This window comes from Borostomias antarcticus, assembly GCF_949987555.1.
Source record: "Borostomias antarcticus genome assembly, chromosome: 14".
In the NCBI taxonomy this organism is placed as follows: Eukaryota; Metazoa; Chordata; class Actinopteri; order Stomiiformes; family Stomiidae; genus Borostomias; species Borostomias antarcticus.
Window position 1 is genome coordinate 12,615,907 of NC_140247.1, and position 22,612 is coordinate 12,638,518.

The 22,612-nt window shown below is 49.5% G+C and overlaps 1 protein-coding gene across 1 annotated transcript in view; it reads right to left on the minus strand.

Moving 5' to 3' along the window:
- Window positions 1-207: 207 nt before the first annotated feature.
- Window positions 208-22,612, minus strand: part of grin2ca (glutamate receptor, ionotropic, N-methyl D-aspartate 2Ca) — a gene marked incomplete at both ends in the record, with an annotated part of 62,738 nt that continues 40,333 nt past the window's right edge. Inside the window, 9 exon segments of the mRNA XM_084448741.1 lie at window positions 208-1,956; window positions 4,199-4,431; window positions 5,218-5,405; window positions 6,057-6,217; window positions 8,836-9,065; window positions 9,553-9,678; window positions 10,334-10,487; window positions 11,896-12,064; window positions 22,223-22,434. Coding sequence (XP_084304867.1) covers window positions 208-1,956; window positions 4,199-4,431; window positions 5,218-5,405; window positions 6,057-6,217; window positions 8,836-9,065; window positions 9,553-9,678; window positions 10,334-10,487; window positions 11,896-12,064; window positions 22,223-22,434 — 3,222 coding nt within the window.

Genomic DNA, 22,612 nt, shown 5'->3' on the forward strand with positions numbered 1-22,612 from the left:
TTCAGTTGTTTTTTTTTTGCATCCAACCCGAGGCTGAGGGCTCCCCCCCACACACCTTCCCGTCTCCCTTCTCAGAGAGAGAGAAGGGGGCAGGGTTAGTCCAACATCCCTAGAGGGGGGGGGGGGTCCAGTTTGGGAGAGGTGGGGGCAAGATGGGGGATTGGCGGGCGGGGTGGGGGGGGGGAGGGTGGTGGGTTAGCTCAGCCCTCATACCTCAGACTCCAGACTGGACACCCTGCCCCAGGGCTTTGGCACATAGGGACTGTTGACCCTCCGGGCCACCAGCACCTGCCTCCTGTCCCTGCTGCCCGAACCCGGGAGAGCGGGCTCCTCCCTGGGCCGCCCGGCCGCCGCCTCGTACCCCCCGAACAGGTTGTCCTGGTGGTGGTGGTGGTACACCACCTGGCGGTCGGCCATGCGGGGCACCATGGCCCCGGCGCCGTCGTGGCAGTGCCCGGCGCAGGGGAACAGGTGGCACACGTCCCGGTGCGGGTCGTAGAAGTGGCCTGGCGGCGCTGGCGGCGGCGGCGCCGGGCCCACGTAGACCGGCACGTCGGCGTAGGAGTTCAGGTAGGCGGCGGAGTAGTGTCTGTGGACCACGGTGGACGAGGAGCGGCGGAGCGCGGCGGCGTTCTGGAGCACCGCCTCCCGGTACGACGGCAGCCGGGTGGACTGGGAGTACTTGAGCTTCTGCTGCTTGTACGGGTACGAGTTCATGTGGGCGGGGTCCAGGTAGGCGGGCTCCGCCGCCAGCGGGTAGCAAAGGTTACTTCCTGTGCTGCCGTACAGCTTGTGGGGTTTGGGGTGGTTGGTCACCACCACCCTGGGGAAGAGGTCGGGCATGTCCATGCGGGCGGCGCCGGAGGAAGTGGACGGCTTCTCGTCCACCTGCCGGATCCGGTCGCCGCCCCACGTGGCTCGGAGGAAGGAGGCGCGGCGGTTCAGCCTCTCCTTCCCCCCCAGCAGGGGGGCGTTGTCCATCTCGGGCTCCAGGTACGACTTCATGCAGGAGTTGCAGCTGGCGGCGCCGCCCGCGTAATGCCCCCCGGGGCACACCATGGCCACGGTGCCCGCCGCCGCGCCCCCCGGGGAGTGGTTCCCGAGGAGGTGGTTGGCCCTCAGCTCCGCCAGGCAGGCCGTGGGCTCGTCGTAGTCGCCCCTTCCCCTGGGGTCCAGCGTGGCGTTGAACATATAGCTCTGGGGGCGCTTCTTTCGGCTCACGCAGTCGGGCGGGTAGCTGAACTTGCGTCCCAGGGGCCCCTTGTGCTCCACGTAGATGTCGGGCACCTGGAACTCCCTGTATGGGACGAAGGGCGAGGGGTGGGGCGGGTGTGCATGCGGGTGCCGGGGCTGGTTCTCCACATACAGCCGGCCGCTGTGGTGGGCGTGGCCGGAGGACGGCGGCGGTGGCGGCCCCCCGGGAACGACGGGGTCCCTCATGGCGATGTGGGGGCTGCTGAGACTGGAGACGGGTAGGGTGTGCTCGAACCCGTGCTGGCTCGCGCGGGCCGGGAGGGTGTAGCGCAGAGGGGCGGGGCGCGGCGCCACCCGGGGCTTTCTGCCGCCGCCGCCGCCATCCATCAGGGGGTCCAGCGCGTAGTGGACGGGGAAGACCGGCGCGAGTGCCCGCTGGGCGTAGGGGGAGTGGTTGTCGGTGATGCTGGAGACGTACGGCAAGCGCATGCCGGCACCGTGGCCGACCATGTCCCTGGGGGGCAGGCCCACGCGGACCCCGTCCCCCGGGCACCCCCCCCCCCGACCGCCCCGGCTCCAGCTCTCGATGGTCTTGGTGGCGTTGTCCAGGGAGTTCTCGACGCGGGCGGACGTCACGATGTCCTTGGCGGTCTGCAGCATCTTCAGCATGTTGGCCTGCGTATAGTTGGTGGTCACGTCCGGGTTCTGAAGGTTCCCGTTGCGGTCCGTCTCCTCCACGCCATTGAAACAGCTGTAGATACCCTGCAGCGAGAGAGAGACACAGAGAGAGAGACAGAGAGAGAGAGAGAGAGAGAGAGAGAGATACGTATCTGGTACAGTGTTGTGATGAGGTAACCTGACACGGCAGATGGTTTGTCTTTGTTAGAAACTATTTTGAAAAGGGTGGGCACTTTCAAAAATACTTGGCAGGTGATTGGATGAACCATCTATCCGTCATCATCTATCGCGGGTTAACTTCAACCGATCAGCTCAATGAACCCTGTTTCACTTCTTGCTGTAGTCACACCTAAACCATGCCTGAAGCTTCCTCATAGGACGCTGATTGACAAGATCATTTTCTGATCTAGCAGAAATGGATGTCTATTGAGCGTGGCCAGACTGATCTGCAGAGAGAAACTGAACTGTGAGCTTGCGAGATGTAATGGATAAATTCAAATAAGTATATTCTCTGTCAAGACATTGTCATGGGAAATCTTTAACAGTGGATCAGCTGTTTCCTGTTTGTGTGCCCTGCCACCGCTTCCCCTGGAATTTTTTAACTAGGGCCTCATTTTTGACTTATCTATGATATTTTATTAATTAATTCTTTTTAGATAATAGATTTTATGGAGATCATTTTCAGTTAAATCCATGCTGTAAATAGCTTTGGGTCGTTTCAACTTCCACTGGTGGCTAATGCTAGTGCAACACAATGAAGTCACGTTAGCCTGTCCAAAAAACACTCCCAAACACCAAAAGCGCACCCAAAAACTAATTAAATATGAGTAAAGTCTCTCAGGGATTCTTTTGTGTCTATTTACCAACCATTTTGAACACAAACTATCGTGTAATCCGTTCTGGTTTGGGGACCTATATTTCTGTCGCTCGTGCTCACACTTTGTTGACATTGACATTGACAAGCACTGCGACAAGCGATCTAACTGAGTGTTACTCCACCTGCCAACTCACGGACAGAAATGTAATTTTCACAAACCAGAACGGATTACACGATACTATGAAAGTTTGTCCAACCAGAACAGATTACAAGATAGTTTGAATTCAAAACGGATGGTAAATAGACACAAAAGAATCCCTGAAAGACTTTATTCACAATTTAATTTGTTTTTGGGTGCGCTTCCCAGCCAAGAACATTGGCATCGATAGCTGACAGTGGCAATTTGGGAAGAAACAGCCCCACAATTCATACAACAAGCCCCTGGTTAGGTTACAGGAACACCCCAGGTAGGCGGAGGTGCTCTAGCTGTTGTCCACTAATCACCAGGAGATGAATGGATATTGCATCTGTCAAAGTTTCTTAAGTTATTCACTCTGAGCAAATCTTATTTATATTACCCTCCTTGTCGGACCAGTGAAGTGAGGACCATTATATAGAGACCGGATGGAACCAAATAAGATTATGCATTGTTCACAAAATGCTTGATATGCAATTTGCTCTGTTCTTGGAAAGGGTGTGTTGTGTGTGTGTTTGTACGCACTATACTGTGTGTGTGTACTCTACTGTGTGTGTGTGTGTGTGTGTGTGTGTGTGTGTGTGTGTGTGTGTACAATAAATACAACAGCCGCTGACCATGCACTTACTTTATTGCTTCCAGAATGTTCCAGCTCTATTTTACTTTCAAATTGTCTGTGAGTCTGGAATACGTAATCTACACTTGCCAACTGTCAACACTGTCAGACCAAGGTTTGTTAATGGCCCTATTTAAATTCAATTTCAGGAGGATCAGGACCATATTGCAGAGAGTTCCCCTATAAAGTACCGTTTATTGCTTTTTATTCATTTTATTGCGTTTTTTTCTTCTTCATTTTACTGGTGTTTTTATTTATTTATTTTTAATCTTTAGTGGGCTTGAGTTATCCTGACTGTGTACAGATAAGACTTATATTACTGATCCTTCAACAGGTTTTATCTGGAAGCTAAATCAAGGGGAGATGGAGCGCTTTTCTGACAGGACCCTTTTATTTTGTAATAAGTGAAGCGGAATTTGAAACCTTCACCTTGGAGAGAGAAATCACAGGGTTTGTTAAAAAGATAAACTTGCAATTGTGGAGCAAAATGATGGCCTGACAGTACCAATCAGAGTGGAACATACCATAATACTATCATTTATTTACAAGAGATTGATCACATCGTTGTTTAGCAACCATCCACAAAAACACGTCTAAAGAAGGATGCGTCAGAGATGTCATTTCGAATCTGAACCAGGAGTCTACAGTAACTCCTCCACTAACACCCCACTTTACAGCAGGAAGTGACACAACCTACCCTGCTGATGGCGAGCAGGAAGTCGAGGCGTTCCGACTTGCGTACGGAGTGCCGGAGCTTCCAGTAGAGCAGGTGCTCCCAGGAGAACACCAGAAGACTGAGGCCCATGGCCACCAGCAGCATGTAGAACACGCCCGCCATGTTGTCTATGTCCAGCTTGGAGCTCATCACCTCCTTCTTCTCGTTCCGGCAGATGCCGGTCAACCAGACCGTCTGCAGCTTCTGGGTGTCACCTGGAGGGGCGGGGGGAGGGAGGGGGGGGGGGGGGGGTGAGGAGGAGGGCATTGGGGTGCCGAGGGGATAACACTTCTTCATTAAAGCTGCAGTCATTAATGCAGGGATCTAATTTAAATCCATCGATTGCTTCATACGTCTCCTAAATGAAAGCGCTTCTATGGGAGGTGTAATGCAGGTTTACCTTCATGGTAATAATAATAATAATAATAACTTTAATTTATATAGCGCCTTTCATAAAACCCAAGGTTTGGTCCTGGTAATGACACCATACATTATATACAGCAGACTGCAGCTTGAACAGTCCCTGGTTCCTCGTCCCTGGTATTGTATTGGCCAGTGTCACCCCCCTCCCCCCCCCCCACTACCTCCACACCCTTCCCCTCTGTACCCTCACCCCTCCCCTCCTCCCCCAACTCAACCTGACTCAGCGATTCAGACTTGTTTGTTTCTTGGTCTCTGTCCAAACTCTGTAGATGTGTTATCTACTTAGATTCATGGCACAGGATAGTATACGATATCTCTCTTCTCTCTCTCTTTCTCCTCCCTCTCTCATTCTCGTTCCCTCCATCTCTCTGTGTCTCTCTCTCTCTCTTTCTCTCTCTCTTTCACATTTTCTCTCTGAACATTCAATTATCTAGGTAGACACCCGAGCTGGATTCATCTTGGCTATGACATGCACTCAATTATAAAAATTAAAAAAAACGTCTTGGAAGCTGTGTACGCTTAGTCCTCGTTCTAAATGATCAAAAGTAAAACCGAAATAAAAGTGCGTGCGGGTGTACCGTCGGCAAGGAATTGCAGGAGGGCGAGGTCTATGTGGCGTTTCCAGCGAGACTCCTTCTGCAGGGCGATGCCGTAGCCGGTGGTGGCGAAGACCTTCCCACTGCCGATGGTCACCAACTTACAGCCCTCGTCCTTCCCGGCCATGTAGTTCAGCACCGCCGCATCGTAGATGAAAGCATCCAACTTCCTGTAAGGACAGGAAAAGAGGAGGGGATTATGGGACCTGTTTAAATAATCCCTCCCTACTTCCTTCCTTCCTTCCTTCCTTCCTTCCTTCCTTCCTTCCTTCCTTTCTAACTTCCTTCATGTCTTATTTTGTGCGTTAGATGCAATAATTAATTATAATATTATTATAATTTACACAATTAAAATCTGATATTGGAATTACAAATATATATAATTACATTTTCTAAATATTTTCACTCATGTCTGATGAAAAGGATGATTAATCTGTTCTACTTGATGTGGCAATAGAATATATCTATTTTTTAAGTATGTGATTTACTCAGGCTTGCGGCTCATAGTTTGAGGTGTGTATGATAATGTTATGAATTCCGATCCTGTTATTTTTCATGTATTTTATTTTTTATTTAACCTCTGTGTATCCAAGCTTGTCAAGAACATTTATAAAAATCCTATTTAAAATGCTGTCCTGATTGGCAATGCTGCGTCGTTTCATATGTAACGGTTGCTTCTCTGTGGCTGGCTGTAGCCGTGCTTATGAGCGGCGGTCACATGGTCACGTGGTGTTTGTAAGTCCGAGGACCCGCGATGGAACCCAGCGAGGCGGAAGTGAGGGTGGAGACCCCGACAGACGAGCGACGCCTGTGACACCCACCCTGTTTTGAGGCTGTTGAGGGCGTCCTCCACCCCCTTCTGGTTGTACTTCACCATATGCGCGTGCATCTCCGGATAGTTGCTCCGTATGTTCCTCTCCGTGCTGCCGTTAGGGACCGTCCCAAAACGGAAAGGAGGGTACTGCTCCTGGGGCTTCTGGAACTGTTAGGGATCGAGGGGAAACGGCAAATACATGTTTGGCATGAACAAGAAAAGTAGAATAATCCGAGATGGGGGATCGAACTTCTGACCGTTGGAACGGAAATCTAAACATCTACCGCCAGACCAAAGAGGGGTACCCAGAAATCTGGGGGAGATTTCGGGGTTTTCACTCGTAGGAAAGCGTTGTTTCAAACAACCTCTGCTACACATGCACAGTTCTCCAGAAGAGACAAACGCAATTCAACAAGAACCCAGTTCTACAGGAGAGCCCAAAATACATGATATGGTTTAAAATGAGATTCTTTAAAATAAGACTATTACTTTCACTACACAAAAACACATAAGTCTTTTCCCACTAATCCTCACATCGAATGTGGCAGCCTGTCTCAGTGTGAAGGGATGCAATACTGTAGCTCAGGCCTCAGAGAAACTGAGAATCGGAGTGACTCTGACCACCTTGATCTGACCACATCTGTGATGTGTGTCCTCCAGTGATGTTTAGTCAATCAGCTGGTCAGATAAGGTTATCCCCCCCCCCCCATCTCTCTCTCTCTCTCTCTCTCTCTCTCTCTCTATCTCTCTCTCTCTCTGTTCACCCCCTTGTCTAATTTTCTGATTAGAGGGCAAAGTTAACAGAAATTAACTGTGCGACCCGGACCGCTGGTTCCTAGAGAATTAGACAATTTACTTTTATTTTCCCATGTCTGTCGTTAAAATGAAATTCTCATTTCTCCTTGCATTCATTATCATTTTTTTTTCAAAGTGACTTTGTGACTTGGCGCGTGGTTAAATGACCCACCGCTGGAGGATAAAGAGAAATAAATTAGTCCTTTTCATTAAACTAATGCTAATTCGACACAAATATGTTTTCACAGTGGGGCGGGAATCGAACCCAGTTCTCTTATTGCATCAAACTTAAAGCCGGAGCCTAGTCCGGAAACTGTCCAGAAGAACCGTTAACAGAGAATTCAGATCGGTGGAACCGCGATGACATCACACGGGCACGACGGTTGGCAGCGTGTAGAAGAACGCCTGTCTTCGAGGCTAATGGCAAAGGACAGAACGAGGGACAATTATCTCTCTGCGATGACACGAGATACGTGATGACAGCCACCTGCCCTCACAGCCTGCTTAAGCATTCTCCTCCTCCTCCTCCTCCTCTCCTTCTTGTCCCCTCGTTCTAGACACGTCCAGAGAAGGTCACTCACTTCTCACTCCTCATCTCCACCTCCGTAACAGGTAAGGGTCCAGCAAAGACACACGGCCCTCTGTTTCTCCTCCTCTCTCTATCCTCTCCTCTCTCTTCTCCTCTCCTCCCTCCTCTTCCTCTGTCCTCTCCTCTCCCTATTCTCTCTCTTCTCTCTCTCTCTCTTCTCTCTCTCTCTCTTCTCTCTCTTCTCTCTCTCTCTCTCCATCTCTCTCTCTTTATTTCTCTCTCTCTCTTTATTTATCTCTCTCTCTTCTCTCTCTCTCTCTCTCTCTCTCTCTCTCTCTAAGCACAATCATTCCGCTCAGGTTCCAATCTCACTGTCAAAAGGATATTAATTATTTCTCTCTCTCTCTCTCTCTCTCTCTCTCTCTCTCTCTCTCTCTCTCTCTCGTCTTTATCTCCCCCAGAGCTGTCCTAATGCGGGTGTGTAGAACAGTGTGTGTACAGTAGGTGGTACAGTGACTGGCGGACAGCTCGGCCCTTTCCTCAAACACCTCTCTAATCCCCGAGAGACTGCGAGCGGCGTCGACAGCCGACAGACCATTCCTCGCCGCGGCGCTCTGACACGGATCCTGTCAATACGACGGGATTCAGAGCACGTCCCCTGGGAGGGGACAAATATGCATAATCAAATAAAGCAATTTATAATAACCGGCGGCTCGACATCCGCCGGCGTCTTCTGTTCTGGAGGTATTTCACGGACACCCCCACCAACTGACATCAAGGATCTAATTCAATTTCTCCAGTGTTCACACTGCAGCTGCACTCCATCCTGTTGTGTGTGTGTTGTGTGTGTGCGCACGTGTGTGTGTGCGTGTGCGAGTGTGTGTTTTTCTTGGCACGCGTGCGTGTGTTAGTCCCGGTAATGACATTGCAGCGATGCCTGTGAGTATTTCTATGCTCTCAGGGAGGAGTCGGGCAGAGACAGTTTGCGCATCAGAAATAAACCGCAGCCATAGGTTTAGACTGAGCCCAACAGCAAACACTACTGGACAGGATGACCGCCCCCCCCCCTTCGGCTGTCACACCTGGCATTATGGCAGACTGAACACTGGTCATACAAATGTATAAACTACTTAACACCTCATGACGGTTCGTTGACTGTACAAGAGAAATTGTGGATCATACTAATGGATCAGTTAGTCCATCCATTCATTAATTCATTAATTCACTCACTCACTCACTCACTCACTCACTCACTCACTCACTCACTCACTCACTCACTCACTCATCCATCCATCCATTCATCCATTCATCCACCCATCCATCCATCCATCCATCCATCCATTCATCCACCCATCCATCCATCCATCCATCCATCCATTCATCCATCCATTCATTCATTCATCCAACCATCCATCCATCCATCCATCCATCCATTCATTCATTCATTGACTAATTGACTGACCTTCTTGTCGGAGAGTCCAGAGACTGTGTCTATGTACTGTTCCTGGATCATGAAGGCGGCCAGGTTGGCTGTGTAGGAGGCCAGGAAGATGACGGCGAAGAAGGCCCAGACCAGAACCATGATCTTGCTGGTTGTGCCCTTAGGGTTCTCGATGGGCACAGAGTTGTTGAACACGATGCCCCACAGCAGCCAGACCGACTTGCCGATGGTGAAGGTGGGACCACCGGGGTCTGGGAGAGAGAGAGAGAGAGAGAGAGAGAGAGACAGAGAGAGAGAGAGAGAGACAGAGAGAGAGACAAGGTGGGGTGTCAGCAGGAGAGGGAAAGGAGGGAAGGATGGTTGGATGGATAAATAGATCTATGATGGATGGATGGATGGATGGATGGATGGATGGATGGATGGATGGATGGATAAATTGATGGATGGATGAATAAATGGATGGATGATGGATGGATGATTGATGGATGCCTGGATGGATGGATGGATGATTTGATGGATGGATGGATGGATGATTGGATGGAGGGATGGATGGAGGGATGGATGGATGATTGGATGGATGATTGCATGGATGGATGGATGAATGATTAGATGAATGGATGATTGGATAGATGATTGGATGGATGGATGGATGATTGCATGGGTGGATGATTGGATGGATGATTGGATGGATGGATGATTGGATGACTGGATGAATGGAGGTGCATTGTGGGTACTGACCCTTGGCGCTGACCAGACTGCGGTTGTAGCCCACGGGGCTGCAGTATTCAAACACAAACACTGTGATGGCCACTACGGTCAGACACATGACGAACATCATCACCCACACCGCGGGGCTGTAAGGCTCTGGAGGAGCAGAGGAGGAGGAGAAGAGAGAGGAGAAGAGGAGAAGGAGGGGAGAGGTGGAGAGGGGAGGAGATGAGAGGAGAGGGGAGAAGGAAGAGGAGAGAGTAGCGGAGAGGTGGAGAGAAGAGGAGAGGTGGAAGAGAAGAGGGGAGAGAAGAGGAGGATTGAGGTGGAGGAGAGGAGGGGAGAGATGAGGAAAGTTGGAGAGCAGGGGAGGATAGGAGAGGAGAAAAGAGAGAAGAGAAAAGACTGATTTCAGCGTGGCAAATAAAAGACTCAACTCAGAGTGCTGTCCCAGCCTTTCTATCTATCTAGCCTTTCTATTGCATTATCTACCACTATTAGGATCCAGCACCCAGTTGTCATAATATTGGCGTGAGTTGAACGTGTTGCACCTAATTTTTCAAGAGATATTTCTGGAAATCTCATTGCGCGCCTGTCAAAAAATCCTTTCAACAAGTAAACAAATCTAAAATTCTGAATCGTTCTTTGTTAGCTTGATATTTGATGTTCTGAATGCACATTAGTTCTGCTTGACACAAAAAGCCTCTGATGCTTTTCTGCCCTCCTAAAGTTTATGTCAATATTTTTTGGCGAGAGTGAATGTTGTTTTTGTTTTTGTTTTGTTGTCTGTTTAGACGCTGAGCTCGCTCACCAAGGAAGGCGGAGGGGGAGACTGTCCCGTTGCTCCGGGCAACCATCACACTGATCCCGGTCTCCACGAAGGGCACGGAGAAGTCGATGATCTCAGAGCGCTCCTCGTTGATGGTCAACGAGCCGATGGCCATGTCCGCTCGCTTGTAGAACACCTGGAGGGGGAGGAGGAGGAGGAGGAGGAGGAGGAGATCACGTGAGTCGACATTCTGTTACTCTCCCGCACATCAGTCTGGTAATGCTCCCATTCAGACAGATTTCCACCCAGTCCGTCCTGGACCGGGCCAATCACAACCATTTCTCTAATATGGGGTGGGTTTAATATGATGACTGTACCCATTTGATACGATGATACGATGACTAACCCACCTGATTGGTTATTGGTCTATCCAATTGCATCCAGAGACATTTTGGGCCATTGATCATGACCCTTGGAGATCAAAAATTAACTGAGCATTTGGGTCTGGTGAAGCCAGGCTACGTCACCTTGGTCTTTGGTCACCATGGTCACCTTTGATCACCTTGGTCTTTGCGACCGGTATGTCCTACGGTATACATTCTACCATGTAGAAACAGTAAACAAGGTATGAGCCTGGCTCCGTTGTGAAGTTCACCTTTCACCCTTGACCTCTCGGTTCCGTGTTGTCAGTCAACAGCCATAATAGGCTTAGATGATCTACTGTACACCGCACGGACACACAGGCAGTTATATACCGTAGACCGTCTCTGTACATCCCTATAAAGTAGGTAATATACAGTAGGCTGACATATACTGCACCTATGACACAAGCTGTCATATGAGCACAGCCCTTAACCTGCCGGCCCCAAGCCCATGAATCATATTGGTATTAAACGGCGTGTGGGATTGGACGATACATCACCTGCATCACGGACTCAGACGGGTTATAATCGTTGTCAGGTGATATATGCTACAGCACCGTGTGAACCCTGCAGCTGATAGTGTAAATATGATATAGGTACAGTACACACCCACTCAGCCAGTCCCCACAGTCAGACAGTGATAGAAAGGTTCATTCTGCTCTGTTACTGTACATGTAGTCCCTTCAACACTGTATAGTGATGCCTGATCTGATATCAGTCCTAATCCCATGCATGATTAGTTACTGTGGCATGTAACATAAAATATGTGATGGGATATACAGTAGATAGAGAATGGGGGGGGAGGGAGGGAGGGAGTAGAATGTGATGCTCTCTGGTCTCGTTCCCCTCTGCTTGGAACAAGCGGCCTATCCATTTTGTTTAAGGTCATTAAGTCACACTTAATTATATTATTCTCTGAACAATTACAGAAGCAGCTATGGTTCCGAGTTTCAGAGCTCTGTTTATTACAGTGTCTAAATTACTTTGGCAAACACACACACACACGCGCGTGTGACACCCTCCGGGTTCACACACAGTACATCGTCTTACCTCTAGAACCTTCTGTACCCTCCTTCCTCAACAACAACCTTTTCAGTTTAACGCACAGACTTATAAGGCGCTCTCTTGGTCTAATGAGAGATCGGTAGACCGGGGGTTCGAGGCCCCTCGGTGCCGTCTCACCTCTCCAATCATGCCGTTCCAGATGCCCTTGACCAGCTTGCCGTGCTTGCCGTTGGTCACCAGGTAGAGGTCATAGGAGAACTTGATGTTCCTGGACAGCTTCTTCAGGATGTCGATGCAGAAGCCTTTGCAGCAAAGCTTGGTGTAGGGCTCCGTGTGACCCACGATCCTGGTGAGAGAGAAGAGAGAGAAGAGAGAGAGGGGGGGGGAGAGAGAGAGAGAGGGAGAGAGAGAGAGAGAGAGAGAGAGGGAGAGGGGGAGAGAGAGAGGGGGGGAGAGAGAGAGAGAGGGAGAGGGAAAGAGAGAGACGGAGAGAGAGAGGGGGAGAGAGAGGAAGAGAGAGAGAGAGGGGGGGAGAGACAGAGAGGGAGAGAAAGAGAGAGAGAGAGAGAGAGAGAGAGAGGGAGGGAGAGAGAGAGGGAGAGAGAGACGGAGAGAGAGAGGGGGAGAGAGAGGGAGAGAGAGGGAGAGAGAGAGAGAGAGAGAGAGAGAGAGAGAGAGAGGAGGGAGGAACTGTCAGTCAGGTAGAACAGTAGCAGCCATCTTCTGTGTGACCCTGGGGAGAGAAGGGAAGATATTGGGAGATATCCTACAAAGTAACATTGAGAACAACTAGTCCAAGGCATTTTAAAAAGCCTTTATTCTAGTGGCATATGCTTCAGGAAAGAAAACAAAAAAACAAAACAAACACCATACAAATGTATAAATAGGCTTTTTAAAGGATTTGATTGATTGACCAAGAGATGCATAGATGGATAGGAACGATTAGCCCCCCATCAGAGGGAATTAGAGAGAGAGAGAGAGACAGAGAGAGAGAGAGAGAGAGAGAGAGAGAGAAAAGAAAAGAGAGAGGAAGAGTAGATGGAGAGAGAGAGGGAGGGAGAGAGACAAAAAGAAAGAAAGAGAGAGAGAGAGAGAGAGGGAGAGAGAAAAGGAGAGAAATGGAGAGAGGGAGATGGAGAGATGGGAAGTGAGATAGAGTGTGACGATTGTGTGACGTCAGCAGAGCAGTAGAGGAGGAGCGACGGGGCGGATGGATCTCTCTCTCTCTCTCTCTCTCTCTCTCCCTCCCTCTCTCTCTCTCTCTCTCTCTCTCTCTCTCTCTCTCCCTCTCTCTCTCTCTCTCTCCCTCTTTCTCTCCCTCTCTCTCCCTCTCTCTCTCTCTCTCTCTCTCTCTCTCTCTCTCTCTCTCTCTCTCGTGGGTTATGTCACGGGCGCGACAGATGGAGGGACAGCCGGGGCCGGACCAAAACAAATCCGACGCAAATTAATCACAAACAAACAAAAGCAGGAGGAGGAGCCAGAGCGAGGGCACAATGCTGGATTATCCGCCCGGCTAATGGCGGCTCCCTGGAGGTGGGTAAGAGTCCTGCACGCTCCATCCCCCGAACCCCCAACCCTACCCTGGCCCGGCGGCCACGCTCTTTTAGGGGCTTTAAAGCAATACTTCCACTCCAGACATATTTCTCTCTCCCGTCCCTCCCCCTCCCTCCCTCCCCCTCCCTTTCTCTATCTCTCTCTCTCTGCTTCCTCTCTCTCTCTCTCTCTCTGTCTCCCCTCCCTCTCTGTCTCCCCCACCCTCGTCTCTACTTAATACAAAATAGTTCGACCTTAACTGCAATGCGACACAAATCGCCTCATAGACGAGTTCTTGTGTTACTGTTGCAACCACTGCCCCAACACCCCCCCTCCCATCCCCCCCCCCCCGGCCCCCACCCCCACCCCGCGTGGTACATCCCCATTGGACGGACAGGGTGCCTGGCTCCTGGGTCCTGGGTTCGAAACCCACCCCTTCCAAACGCCACGTTCTACTAAACAGCGGTGACGAGGCGTACCCCTGCGCGTGGCCCCCCTGCTACACGTCGAGTGATGTCAGAGACGCAGACTCAGCTATCTGCCAGCCAGTCTAAGCCTGCCATCTGCAAGCGCTGTTCTCAGGGAAGATCTCCGAGAGAGATGGCGCCAACTGTGGGATCACTGTAACATACGGAAGGACTCAATTGACAGCCCTGACTGAGATCCACAGACAGATACTGTCTGAATGTGTCCGCCTACTGTATCCATATACTTTTCCTCATTGGAGGATAAAGGCCAGTTCATGCTTTGTTACGAACACGTCTGACACCACATGTGATTTAAATCAGATATCGATTGGAATGCCGCAGACCACCAATATAAAGTTTTATATTGAATAACACAAATAAACATGGTTTATCAAAGACGGTGTTAATGATAATTTTATAACGATAAATTTAATATTTCATCACAGTTTATCATTATACCATTTATCGTTACATCCCTAATGCACACCCGACCTGTCTTTAGACCAGGATAAAAGAGCATGGTTATCCACACACCAAATTATGATGTATACTGTAGCTCCAAATATCTTATTTCCTGTAGCAATGCTTCCGCCCAACAATACACAATGGGAACCAAGAGTACATCCCTGGACCTGCATATTAAACGCGAGGAGCAGAGAAACCGATTTCCTCTAAGGTACACTGCTATCCTGATCTCAGACAGAACTGTCAACTCGTTACACTCCGTTCTGTTCTATCGAGAACGTCAGTCTGACATTGCTTCCACTAGATTTCCTTGGGGGACGGGAGATTCCATTTTAACGTCATTGCTGATGCATAGCCATGAGAACCATAGACAATGATAACAACATGACTACTACCAATCTCCCTCCTCTCAAGTAATCTGAATTCCCAGAAGCTCTTGCTGCGGGACCTGTCAGTAATACCGGTGTGTCGCATTCTCCCAACGCACAGCTTGGCAACGCCCGACAACAGCTTGACAACGGCATTTGTCCCACCCTTGGCATTGTTTGGCTAATTGTTAGAGCCCACGGTGCTAATTGGTCGATTATTTTTTACTCTGAGAAACAGCTGTTTCATGTAGCAACACCAGACCAAGAATCAGTCAACCTTTGGAGTGGGCGTATTCGAACCCAGGTGCTAGCACACTGCCCAAACCAAAGCCAACCAACTCCCAACACCCAACATTCTAAAGTTGTCAGTTAATGCTGGAAGTTTAAAAGTCAGCTTTCCATCCAACAAACACCAACAGTCACCAATAAACATGGCACGCCAATCCAACGTTGGTTTTGGTTGGTGTTTGTTGGCATTGGTTGGGGCAGTGTGCAGAGACCTTTAGATATCTGATTACTGGGAATGTGAGGAGGGAAATGCCCTCCAATTTCGTGGGAGGTGATGCCATAATGAAAACCCTGTACCCAAGGACAGTTACCTGAAGAACCCTGAATTGAAATGACCTCATCTCTGATGCATTATGTAACAGCCGAGTTATGAGTAAAATAAATCAAATTGAATAACATTTTTATTTGAATAGCACATTTCATACACAGAGGCAACAGAATGTGTTTTGAAACACAACGTATGCTGTGACTGGGCCAATCAGGGACTGAGTTCTGACAGCTGCCTGAACACTGGCCATAGACAGCAGTCTAGATGTCTGACAGCCCAGACATCGACCACTAACGAACAGCTACCAGCGACAAACCCAGGGTCCATATTTAGGCTTTTCAGTTGCATGTAGGGCTGCTGATATTGTTCCAAACGACTTCTGCTACACACGCTGCGCGTGGAGGCTGTGTGTGTGTGTGTGTGTGTGTGTGTGTGTGTGTGTGCGTGTGTGTGTGTGACACAGGGGAGGCTTGTGAAGAGGAGGCTAGTGAGCTGTGTCTGAATGCACAGAGCACTAATGACACATCACCCCTAACCTCCCCCAGACCACGTCTCTAATGGGCTGCAAACAAACACACACACACACACACACACACCCACACACACACCCTGGAAAGTAGAAACTACGGAGCAATGAGACGTGGAGATAAGGCATTGAGCACAGGGGACCAGAGCAGAGATGTTAGAGAGAGAGAGAGAGAGAGAGAGAGAGAGAGAGAGAGAGAGAGAGAGAGGGTTAGAGAGAGAGGGAGAGAGAGAGAGAAAGAGAGAGGGTTAGAGAGAGAGAAAGAGAGAGAGAGAGAGGGTTAGAGAGAGAGAGAGAGAGGGGGGGGTAGAGAGAGAGAGAGGGAGAGAGAGAGAAAGACAGAGTATGACAGAGAGAGAGAGAGTGTGTGTGTGTGTGTGTGTGTGTGTGTGTGTGATAGAGAGAGAGAGACAGAGTCAACAAGGAAAGGAAGCAGATGTTTGGAGGGTATGGAGTGTCTCCAGCCGAGGGTCTGGGAGACGGGGTAAACAGGGCGGTCCCCGAGTCCCCCTCTCACCAGCTGGCTGGCTCCACTGCCGGAGGTTAAACCGGAAGCCAATTAGAATGGGTGTAGGGGACTGATACTATGAATATGGATGTTTGTGTGTGTGTGGGGAGGGGGGGGGGGGGGTAGAGTCAGATAGAGAGGCAAAGTGTGTGTGGGGGTGGGGGGGGGTAGAGGCAAAGTCTATAACAGAGTGTGTGTGTGTGTGTGTGTGTGTGTGTGTGTGTGTATGTGCCAGAGCCAGATAGAGAAATAGACAAAGAGAGAGAGAGGTAGAGAGTGTGTGTGTGTGTGTGGGGGGGGGGGGTGCGTGTAGACACAGATAGAGGCAAAGTGTGTAACAGAGAGTGTTTGTGTGTGTGTGTGATAGAGAGAGACAGAGAGAAACAGATGAAGAGAGAGGGATTGTGTGAGTGTGTGTGTGTGTGCGTGCACTTGTTTGTTGAGTTAATGTACCTTCGCAGGTCTTCGTCCTCAGACATGTGTGTGCCTCCGTGACGCGCTACCACCACCTGATGTGTTCGTTTGAGCATCACAGATGTGTGCGTCTGTCCTGTTGCTCCGCCGTCTCCAGGAGGTCCAGAGGTGCGCTTATTTTGGACCCCTGTCCCCCACAGAAAGCCCTTGAAAGGTTCACCTCTGAAGCTAATTGGGCCACGGAGCTGAGAATCGTCTCAGCCAGCCTGCTGCTCTGGGTGGTCCCTCTCTCGGTCTCTCTCTCTGTCTCTCCGTCTCTCTGTCTCTCTCTCTATCTCTCCATCTCTCTGTCTCTCTCTCCCTCTCTCGCTCTCTTTCTCTCTCTCTGTCTGTCTCTCAATCTCTCCCTCTCTCTCATATCCCGTAACCCTCATTAGACACTTGGAGATGACATCATCTTCCCGCGTCAGCAGTGAGTCACCAGGGAATTGCATCATCAGCCTTGACCGACGACAGCAGCGTGCCAGGGGAAGGGGGGGGAGCAATATGGCTCAGCGGCATGTGGTGGAGGTGGCATCGTGATAGCCCCCTCCCCCCCCTGAAGGCCAATTTTTACGAGACGAATGTCGTACTATACGACACGGAGCAGACAAAAGTAACGCGTTGACGTTCTGCGTCAAATTAGGTGCGCCTGATACGAGCGTCTGTCTGAAACGGTCTGCGGCGGTTTGTCGCACAGAATTTTCAGTTTGTTGCTGGAACAAACTGTCGCAGACTTCACACGTTTCAGGAGACAGAGCGACGGAGGCTGTTAGTCATGAGTCTCTGAGGGAGGCTAAGCTAAGCTCGCATCCAAGTCTCCTCTCAAGCATGGCAGATGGTCTCTCTCTCTCTCTCTCTCTCCTCCTCCTTGTCTCTCTCTTCTCTCTGGAAGGAACCGGAAAGCCTCTCTCCTGACTGATGACTGCTGGCGGTCTCTGTTGCGGGAGCAGGAGAGACGCGTGGGTGTGAGTTATAGATGTCACGGCTCCTGGCGGGAGCCTCCTGACATTGAGCATGCTCGGAGGAGGGAGAGAGACGGAGGGAGAGATGGAGGGAGGGATGGAGAGAGATGTAGAGGGAGAGATGGAGAGAGAGGTGGAGGGAGAGTTGAAGGGAGAGATGGAGGGAGGGATGGAGAGAGAGGGAGAGGTGGAGGGAGAGTTGAAGGGAGAGATGGATGGAGAGATGGAGGTAGAGGTAGAGGGAGAGGTGGAGAGAGAGATGGAGGTAGAGATGGGGTAGAGGTGGAGGGAGGGGTAGAAGGAGAGAGGTAGAGGGAAAGATGGAGGGAGAGGTCGAGAGAGAGGGGGAGGGAGAGATGGAGGGAGGGGTAGAAGGAGAGAGGTGGAGGGAGAGATGGATGGAGAGATGGAGGGAGAAGTAGAGGGAGGGGTAGAAGGAGAGAGGTGGAGGGAGAGTTGAAGGGAGAGATGGAGGTATAGATGGAGGGAGAGATGGATGGAGAGAGGTGGAGGGAGAGATGGATGGAGAGATGGAGGGAGAGAGGCGGAGGGAGAGATGGATGGAGAGAGGTGGAGGGAGAGATGGATGGAGAGATGGAGGGAGAGAGGTGGAGGGAGAGATGGAGGGAGAGATGGAGGTAGAAGGAGAGAGGTGGAGGGAGAGATGGAGGGAGGGGTAGAAGAACAGAGGTGGAGGGAGAGTTGAAGGGAGAGATGGAGGTAGAGATGGGGTAGAGATGGAGGGAGAGATGGATGGAGAGATGGAGGTAGAAGGAGAGAGGTGGAGGGAGAGATGGAGGGAGAGGGAGAGAGATGGAGGGAGATGGAGGGAGTGGGAGAGGTGGAGGGCGCTAGGAAGGAGAGCAGACCAGTGTGTTAATGGATATGGAATGTCGCGCCGTCTCGCTCTCTTTGTCTTGCCAGCCAGGAAATATGAGCATATTGGTTTCTGAGGAAAAATGGCCTCACTAGGCACGCAGGTCCATTAGCTGAAGGCTAAGCTGCTGCCCTGGGGTTAATACAGTAGCTAGCTGTCTGCTGTTGGAGACAAGCTATAAGGGCTTCAGTTTCAGATCTGTTCAAGGGTCTCTCTTTTAGCCGTCACCGTCACCGTCATCATCATCATCATCATCATCATTATTATCATCATCATCACCATCATCCTCATCATCATCATCATCATCATCATCACCACCACCACCGTCAATATCATCATCATCATTATTATCATCATCCTCATCATCATCATCATCATCATCATCATCACTACCACCGTCAATATCATCATCATCATCATCATCATTGTCACCATCATCATCATTGTCGCTAGCCCTTTTCAGTCCTGTTGTCGCATGCTCGCTCAAGCCTGACAACAGTCCATTCACTTCGCCGTCAAAATAAATAGGTGTCGGCCTATTTAGGAGAGGCGCTCATATTTACAAGTGTCAGATAAACATGAAACTTCACTTACCTAAGCAAAAGGGTCTATTTAAACAAATGCTGGGTTTTGAAGCCTTGGCGCTACCATTAACTTATTTAGACGTGTTCTGTCCGAGTGAAATAATTTCTTCTGTGGTGGTGGCGGTGCTTTGAAGCTTCGAAGAGACCGCCACCACCACAGAAGAAGACTACCTCGGAAAAATTATTTCACTTGGACAGAACGCGTCTAAATAAGTTATTTAATGGTAGCGCCGAGGCTTCAAAACCCTGAATAAGAACTAATGCTGCCTCCAAAGAGCTCTCTGTTCTCGTCCTTCGGGACCTGAGTGCAGCCTTTGATTCTGACCTAGATCATGCGATCCTCATCAACAGACTGGAGAAGTGGGTTGGCCTCTCCGGTCCAGTCCTAAATTGGTTTAGGACCTATCTAGCCGGTTGTGATTTATTCATTGTCCTCGGTGACCACAGTTCAGAAAAGATTCCTATGACCTGTGGAGTGCCCCAAGGATCCATCCTAGGACCTCTACTCTTCAGCCTGTACATGCTGCCCCTTGGCAGTGTCATCAAGAGGCACAACCATAGCTATGCAGATGATACCCAACTCTATATTTCTGTAACACACAGTAATTACAATTCAATTGACTGCCTTGTTACGTGTATTACGGATATAAATGTATGGATGTCACATAATTTCCTTCAGCTAAACCAAGACAAAACAGAAGTTCTGATCATTGGTGAAAAAGCTGAAAGAGAGAAACTATATCTGCACATCATACTTGCGTATCTGCATATCATACTTGACTCAGATCTTAATTTCGAAACCCACATCAAGAATATTACCAAGACATCTTTTTACCACTTAAGAAACATTGCCAAGGTGCAACCGTTTCTCTCTCAGGCTGACACTGAAAGACTAATGCATGCTTTCATCACGAGCAGGCTGGACTACTGCAATGCTCTACTGTCTGGTCTAACAAAGAAAGCAATCTCTAAACTACAAATGATACAGAATGCTGCAGCATGAGTCCTCACTTAGACTAGACGGAGGGCACACATCACACCAGTCTTACAATCACTACACTGGTTACCTGTCAATTCTAGAATAGACTTCAAAATACTTTTAATAGTCTATAAATCTCTGCAGTCGTGCACTTGCATACATTTCAGACATGCTTGTCAGGTAAATGCCCAACAGACCACTCAGGGCCTCAGATACTGAACTCCTAAAAGTTCCAAAAGCCAGGACCAAGAGACACGGAGAGACAGCTTTCAGTCTCTATGCCCCCAACCTCTGGAACACCTTGCCAGAATACCTAAGAAGGGCTGAAACAATGGAAATCTTTAAGCAAGATCTCAAGACATTCCTTTTCAGTCTAGCCAACAATCACTAGCCAGGGACACAGAAAGGCAACCTCCAGCCTGCTTGTGAATCTTCTGAATACATTGGTGTGTATCCTGTAATGCACACAAAACGTTTGCAATGTAGCATTATCAGATGACTTTGTGGGGATGCTCCTGCTCTCTAGATGCTACACAAGGATGGAAAGCTAGGAAATAGTAATGCATTGGATTGAATATTCAGATGTTTTGAAATGTTAACAGGACTGGCGGCACATTGATACAAAAATATTTGTTATGCGGTCACAGGTGTGTGGTTATAGAGTTTACAACGGGTGTGTGGTTATTTTACAACGGCTTCCAGCCAATCAGAATCAAGGCCCGGAACTACCCGTTGTATAAAACTGCGTATACCTCGATATGAAGTGGATTTTTTGAATAATTCATGTTCTTAACTTTATGTCTTTGGTTCATTATCTCTGAATAGTGGGAATCAAACCTACAACCTTTGGGGCAAAATCACCTCGGGAGAAGAACAGTGTAATCCAATTAAGAAACTACCGCGTCTGTTAACCATGATGGAACGTCCAGGTGCCATAAAAAGACAGGGCCTGTCTAACACAATCACCCAGGGATACTAACCAACCAACCCCCCCCTCGTTAACGCCGTTCTCAGTAGCGGGTAATGGTTCTGCCCCCCCTCCCCCCTCGCCACACCTCTCCTCCCCCCAGAACCCGTTTGCTAATGAACAGCAATTTCAGTCGCGGGCTGTCCACAATTGATGTTCCCGTATAATCGCTCCCCGATCTAATTGATATCCTGCCATGATACCACACTTATACTTTCCTTATTGGGTCAGCGCTGGTATGATTGCACTGTGTGTGTGTGTGTGTGTGTGTGTGTGTGTGTGTGTGTGTGTGTGTGTGTGTGTGTGTGTGTGTGTGCGTGTGTGATTGCAGTGTGTCTGATTGCTCTCTAGGGGCCCTGTCTAATGAATGAGTTATCTCTCCCTCCTGGGTAATAGGAACTCATGCCTCTACTAATAACAGGCTAAGAGACTCTCCATCCCTCACCTAATGGCACCTTTCTGGTTAAGAGTTTGAATCAATCACCTGTGGTGTGTAGCGTGTTAAACATATACATGTAAGAGCACATGTGTCATATTGGGAGAACACACGTGTGTGTGTGTGTGTATGTGGTCATGTAATGCCACTTAGTTAGGGTGGGATCTTGCTCTGCTGCTGGTGGTAAGATAAGCCTTTACAGCATAAACATATAGGCTACAGTGGCATAATATTGAGAATGTAGCATTAGCATTTCATAGCATAGAATTGCATAGAGTAGATTAGCATAGCATAGACGTGCATAGCATAGCATAGCATAGCATAGCATAGCATAGCATATCATAGCATAGCATAGCATAGCATAGCATAGCATAGCATAGCATAGCATAGCATAGTGCATCATAAGCCTATAACAGGCAGTTCCTGTAGTTCAGGTGAGCCAGTGAATGTCTTAAAGGAGAACTAGAAGTGTTTTAATTTACTGAAGTGCATTCAGTGGAATGTGCTTTGGAACTCTCCCTAAATACAAGAGCTCAGACAGAGTGAAAAATAGGTCACCGTTTCATTTCATAACCGGATTAGCTTCTTTCCTCTGGAGTGCAATCGGTTTCAGAGTTGGAACATGTCTACACTGACAGCCACATACACAGTAGTAACATAAATATTTTTCTAATGATCGCTCACACACCTCAGTCTTGGAGGGAGTCCACGGGGACCCCCGTACCAACATAATTGAATAAAGACGGACACATTTTCTCCTCAGTAAACATGCTTTTCCAGCTGACGGCCAGGTACACCGATAAACATTGTGGCCACTTACACTTCGGTCTTGTTGGACTGCCGCCGGCAGGGCACAGTGTTGGATACGCAGGTGCCGGTGGCCGGGTCCACGGACTCCACGATGACGAAGGGTCGCTCCTCCAGCGTGGCCACGGTCAGGTGCCGGTTGTCGGACACCGGCTCCAGGTACGTGCCATAGCGCGGCCACACCGGGTAGCGCATCTGTAGGATCCCCATCTCGTAGTTGCCCACCTGGATGGGGTGTTGGGGGGAGGGGGGGTGGGGCGGTATTAATACTTTTGGAAAGTAAGAAAGCTGACATGTCTCAGCTCTTATCGACCAGAGATGGAACTTTTTTTCCTCTCCGACGCCAGTCTGTGAATGTGTGTCTGCGTCCGTTCCGCTGTGCTATATTAAGGCGAGCGCGGGA